This window comes from Nicotiana sylvestris, chromosome 12 (assembly GCF_000393655.2).
Source record: "Nicotiana sylvestris chromosome 12, ASM39365v2, whole genome shotgun sequence".
Taxonomy (NCBI): Eukaryota; Viridiplantae; Streptophyta; class Magnoliopsida; order Solanales; family Solanaceae; genus Nicotiana; species Nicotiana sylvestris.
This window is the reverse complement of record NC_091068.1, coordinates 125,302,492-125,307,780: the sequence shown is the minus strand read 5'-3', so window position 1 is coordinate 125,307,780 and position 5,289 is coordinate 125,302,492. Positions and strand designations below refer to the sequence as shown.

The 5,289-nt window shown below is 40.3% G+C and overlaps 1 protein-coding gene across 1 annotated transcript; it reads left to right on the top strand.

Moving 5' to 3' along the window:
* Positions 1-378: 378 nt before the first annotated feature.
* LOC138883681 (uncharacterized) lies at positions 379-2,302 on the top strand. The gene is made up of 6 exons (XM_070164382.1): positions 379-609; positions 656-1,010; positions 1,072-1,278; positions 1,512-1,592; positions 1,785-1,966; positions 2,054-2,302. The coding sequence occupies exons 1-6, from the start codon at positions 379-381 to the stop codon at positions 2,300-2,302; spliced, it is 1,305 nt and encodes a 434-aa protein (XP_070020483.1).
* Positions 2,303-5,289: the final 2,987 nt, after the last annotated feature.

The window sequence follows — 5,289 nt, the reverse complement described above, 5'->3', positions numbered from 1 at the left end:
AATATCGATGAGGCTTACTTGGGAGCATTTGCTCCTAAGCGCCGGTCACGATCCTAAATTGGGTCGTGACAAAGTTGGTATCAGAGCTTAGGCTTTAAGTCCCGAGTCATGGAGCAATGTTTAGTAGAGTCTTGTTAATGGGTATGTAGGCGCCCATACTTATGATCTTGAGGCTACTGAACATTTACGAATGTTTTCCCTTCTTTCATTCTTTGATCATGCGTTGAGATAACTTGAAATTGACTTTGGAATATTTCTTTTGCAGATAGCTAGGACACGCATACCCTCATCTGCTGGACGTGGTACTACCGGGGTGGCGGTCAAGTTAGGGTTCATCAAACTAAAAGACAGACTGCTCCTCAATTTGAAGTTGGGAACATGGGTCAACCCCAAATTGTTATGCCAGATCAAGTGCAAAGGCATGGAGTTCAGAATGCTCTACCACCAATGCCAAATGTTGTACCTAATGTTGCCTTACCTGCAGATGTAGTGGCAAGGTTATTGAATATGTTAGAGGCATTTGTGCCTACTCAGGGAGGAAGTTCAGCTCCTCATGCTACTTTACGGACACAAGCACCTGCACAGACCCAGATTTTCGGGAATAAGAAAGTATCACTACAAGAGTTCCTGAAATTGAAATCACCAAAATTCACAGGTTCCGATAATTCAGCAGATCCTCAAATTTTTTGGATGGGACACTCAAGGCATTGTTCTTGGATGTTCTAGTGAGAGAGTCGTGGAGCTCGCAACATACAAACTAGAGGATATGGCCAACACATGGCATGAAACTGTATTGCTAGGAAGGCCAGCAAGAGCAGCACCACTGACATGGGACGAGTTCACTAAGTTGTTCAAGAATCATTTCCTTCCCGACAGCCTAATGCAAAAATATGCTAGAGACTTTGAAAGATTGGTTCAGACTCCAGATATGGATGTGTCAACATATAACACTAAGTTTTATAAGTTGGCTATATATGCTCCTTATTTAGTGCCTACCGAAGAAGCTCGAGGTCAGAGATCTATACACTGTAGTAGCCCCACAGATGAAGACTTTATCCTACTCTAATGTAGTTGACCTTGCTAGAAATATTGAAAATAAGGGACGTAATGAGCGTGCAGCTAGTGATTTACGTAAGAAGGCTAAGACAGGAGGGGCTTTTAGTGGCGGTTTTAGTGAAAATAGAAGAGTGGGTAATCAGGGACAACAACAACAACAGGGTTCTCAGATAGGGACACACATATCTTCACAGTCCACATACAGATCACAATACAGACAAGGTAATAGGGGTCAATCATCTTCTGGACATTGTAATTCTGGGCATATATATGCCACTACTCCAGTTTGCCAGACCTGTGGTAGATCACATTTGAGCCAATGTCGTGTTCTAACTGGAGAGTGCTTTCGGTGTGGCCAGTTGGGACATCACTTGAGGGATTGCCCTCAGCCTCCGAATTTCAACAGGCTTCTATTTAGTCAGTTGCACCGACTCAGACTGCTCGTAATACTTCAGGTGCTATAGGTACAGGAAATAGAGGTCGAGGTGCTAGAGACCGTGCTACTATGAATCAAGGACAAGGGAATGCTGGTGGAGGTCAGGCGAGAGTTTTTACATTTACTAGATAGGATGCTCAGGCCTCGAATGTTGTAGTTACAGGTATTCTTTCTGTCTGTTCATTTGATGCACTTGCGTTGATTGATCCAGGATCTACTCCCTCCTATGAGTCCTCGTACTTTGCTTTAAGGTTTAGTAGATAGCCTGAGCTATTGAATGATCCTTTTCTAGTTGCTACTCCTGTTGGAGAGTCTCTGTTAGCTGAATACGTGTATCATGCTTGTCAGATTCGGGTTGAGGATAGAGATACTCTAGCTGACCTTATTGTACTTGATATGATTGACTTTGACATGCTGATGGGAATGGATTGGTTATCTTCTTGCTATGCTATAGTCAATTGTCATGCAAAGATAGTAAAGTTTGAGATACCAAATGAGCCCAGTTTTATTCTAAGAGGGAGTCAGGTTCCAGAGACTTGAAAAATTATATCTTTTATGAAGGCTCAACGACTTCTGAAGAAAGGTTGCTTGGGTCTCTTAGATATTGTAAATGACACAAGAAAGGAAACAGTTAGTATAGAAAATGTATCAGTAGTGAGTGAATTTTCTGATGTATTTCCTGAAGATTTACCAGGATTGCCTCCAGTACGAGAAATAGACTTTGGTATTGATTTGCTACTTGAAACGCAGCCCATATCGACACCCCTATATCGAATGGCACCGACAGAGTTGAGGGAGCTACAACAATAGTTACAGGATTTGTTAGATAAAGGTTTTATTAGACCTAGTGTATCACTATGGGGTGCATCAGTACTGTTCGTAAAGAAGAAAGACGGATCCCTAAGAATGTGCATTGACTATAGGCAGTTGAACAAGATAACAATATGCAATAAATATCTTTTGCCTCGTATAGATGGCATGTTTGATCAGTTTACAAGGAGCTGCCCACTTTTCAAAGATTGACCTCTGTTCTGGTTATCATCAACTTAGAATCAAAGACGAAGATATTTCTAAGACTGCTTTCAGAACTCGATACGGACACTATGAGTCTCTTGTGATGCCTTTCGGACTAACTAATGCTCCAACGGCATTTATGGATTTAATGAATAGGGTGTTCAAGCTGTTTCTGGATAGATTTGTAATAGTATTTATTGATGATATCCTGATATATTCTCGTAGCCAAGGAGAACACGAGGATCATCTCAGGACTGTATTGCAGACATTGAGAGAACAGTGGCTTTATGCTAAGTTGTCGAAGTGCAAATTTTAGCTAGACTAGGTATTATTTCTAGGGCATGTTGTTTCCAAAGATGGAATTATGGTAGATCCTAAGAAGACAGAAGCTGTGCTGAAATGGCCCAGGCCTACTTCTCCTACAGAAATTCATAGCTTTTTAGGCTTAGCAGGTTATTATAGGCGTTTTGTGCAGGAATTCTCCAGAATAGCAGCGCCATTGACCAAGCTAACATAGAAAAATACAAAGTTTCAGTGGACGGAGGAATGTGAGCAAAGCTTTCAGAAACTCAAAACGTGTTTGACAACTACACCAATATTAGCTTTACCATCAGGTTCTGGAGAATTTTCAGTATTTTGTAATGCCTCGAGGGTGGGATTAGGATGTTTTCTCATGCAAAATGGTCGCATTATTGCTTATGCTTTGATACAATTGAAAAAGCACGAGCAAAACTACCCTACACATGATTTGGAGATGGCTGCAGTGGTATTTGCTCTAAGCATTTGGAGACATTATCTATATGGCGAAACTTGTGAGATTTATACAGACCATAAAAGTCTGAAGTATATCTTTCAGCAGAGAGATCTAAATCTTTGGCAGCGTCATTGGATGCAAAGACTATAATTGTTCTATTTTGTATCATCCTGTAAAAGCCAATGTGGTGGCTGATGCATTGAGTAGAAAATCTATAGGGAGTTTGGCACATATAGCCCCTGCAAAGAGACTTTTGGCCAAAGATATTCAGAGACTAGAAGATACAGGTATCAGATTAGTGTCGGAAATTCAGAGGCATTATTGTCTTGTGCGCAGGTCAAGTCTTCATTAGTTGAGCGTATTAAGGCCACCAATATGAGGATGGATGATTATGCAAATACAGAGATGAGACCTTAGCGGGTAAAAGCAAAGATATGATTGTTGAAAGTGATGGTGTGCTTCGAATGGGGGACAGGCTATGTGTAGCAGACGTATATGGGTTGAGACATTCTATTCTTAAAGAAGCCCACAACTCTAAATACACCATACATCCTGGATCCACAAAAATGTACCATGACCTGAAGCAATTTTATTGGTGGGAAGGTATGAAGAAAGATGTTGCTAACTTTGTTTCTAGTTGTTTGACTTGTCAGCAGGTCAAGGCTGAGCATCAGTAACCCGCAGGACTACTACAACAAATTGAGATTCTAGAGTGGAAATGGGAAAGAATTACTATAGATTTTGTCATCGGTCTACCACGAACTCTTAGAGGTTATGACTCTATACGGGTGATTGTAGATGGACTGACGAAATCAACACACTTTTTGCCAGTGAAGACTACATATGGTGGAGTGAGGTATGCACAGATATTTATGAACGAAATTGTCTGACTTCACGAAGTTCCAGTATCCATCATCTCTGATAGAGGATCACAGTTCACTTCACGATTTTGGGAATCTTTTCAAGAAGCATTGGGTAAACGAGTAGATCTTAGTACTACATTTCATCCATAGATACACGGGCAGTCTGAACGTACTATACAGATCTTGGAGGATATGTTGAGAGCTTGTATTCTTGAGTTTGGAGGTAGTTGGGACACTTATCTACCTTTGGCTGAATTTGTTTACAACAATAGCTTCCATTCTAGTATTCCAATGGCACCGTACGAAGCATTGTATGGTAGAAAATGTCGTTCTCCTATCGGATGGTTTGAAGCTGGTGAGACTAACTTATTGGGACTCGACCTAGTACAAGAAGCTATGGACAAGGTCCAATTGATCAGATAGAGATTGCTTACAGCTCAAAGTAGACAAAAGTCTTATGCTGATAAGAGAAGAAGAGATTTAGTGTTCACAATTGGGGACAAAGTGTTCCTACGAGTCTCTCCTATGAAAGGTGTGATGCGGTTTGGGAAAAGAGGCAAGTTGAGCCCCAGGTTTATAGGACCGTATGAGATACTAGACCGAGTGGGAGCGGTGGCTTATCGTTTGGCTTTTCCTCCTGAGTTGTCCTTTATTCATCCAGTGTTTCACGTCTCAATGCTAAGAAAATGTATATCAGACTCATCTCAGGTGATTGAAGCACCGACTACACCGCTCGATGAGAAGTTGTCTTACGAAGATGAGCCAATGGCTATTGTTGATAGACAAATAAGAAAACTACGCTCAAAAGAAATCGTGTTCGTGAAAGTCTTATAGAGAAATCATACAGTTGAAGAAGCCACTTGGAAAGTAGAAAAAAATATGCAAGCGAAGTACCTCCATTTGTTTCAGTCTACAGGTATGTACTTGAGTTAAATTGGGAGACCGAATTTCATAAGGTGGGGAAGATGTAATACCCTATATTTTATTAGGGTGTATTGGTCATTAGCATAATAATAATAATAATAAGAAGAAACTAACTATAAAAAATATAAATAAAAATATAAATAAAAAAAGAACTACCTAAATAAACAAAACAAAAAAAGGAAAAAAAAGAGGAATTTAAAATAAAGGACCAAAAGGGTCCATTACAACTTCTGCCAACAAAA

What these genes read in the sequence shown, in the direction of transcription:
- LOC138883681 (XM_070164382.1), top strand. Translation starts at nt 379, where the DNA reads ATGGGTCAACCCCAAATTGTTATGCCAGATCAAGTGCAAAGGCATGGA. An exon ending in GCCTACCGAAGAAGCTCGAG is followed by an intron (nt 1,011 to 1,071) that starts GTCAGAGATCTA and finishes ACTCTAATGTAG; the next exon opens with TTGACCTTGCTAGAAATATT. An exon ending in CAGATCACAATACAGACAAG is followed by an intron (nt 1,279 to 1,511) that starts GTAATAGGGGTC and finishes GTAATACTTCAG; the next exon opens with GTGCTATAGGTACAGGAAAT.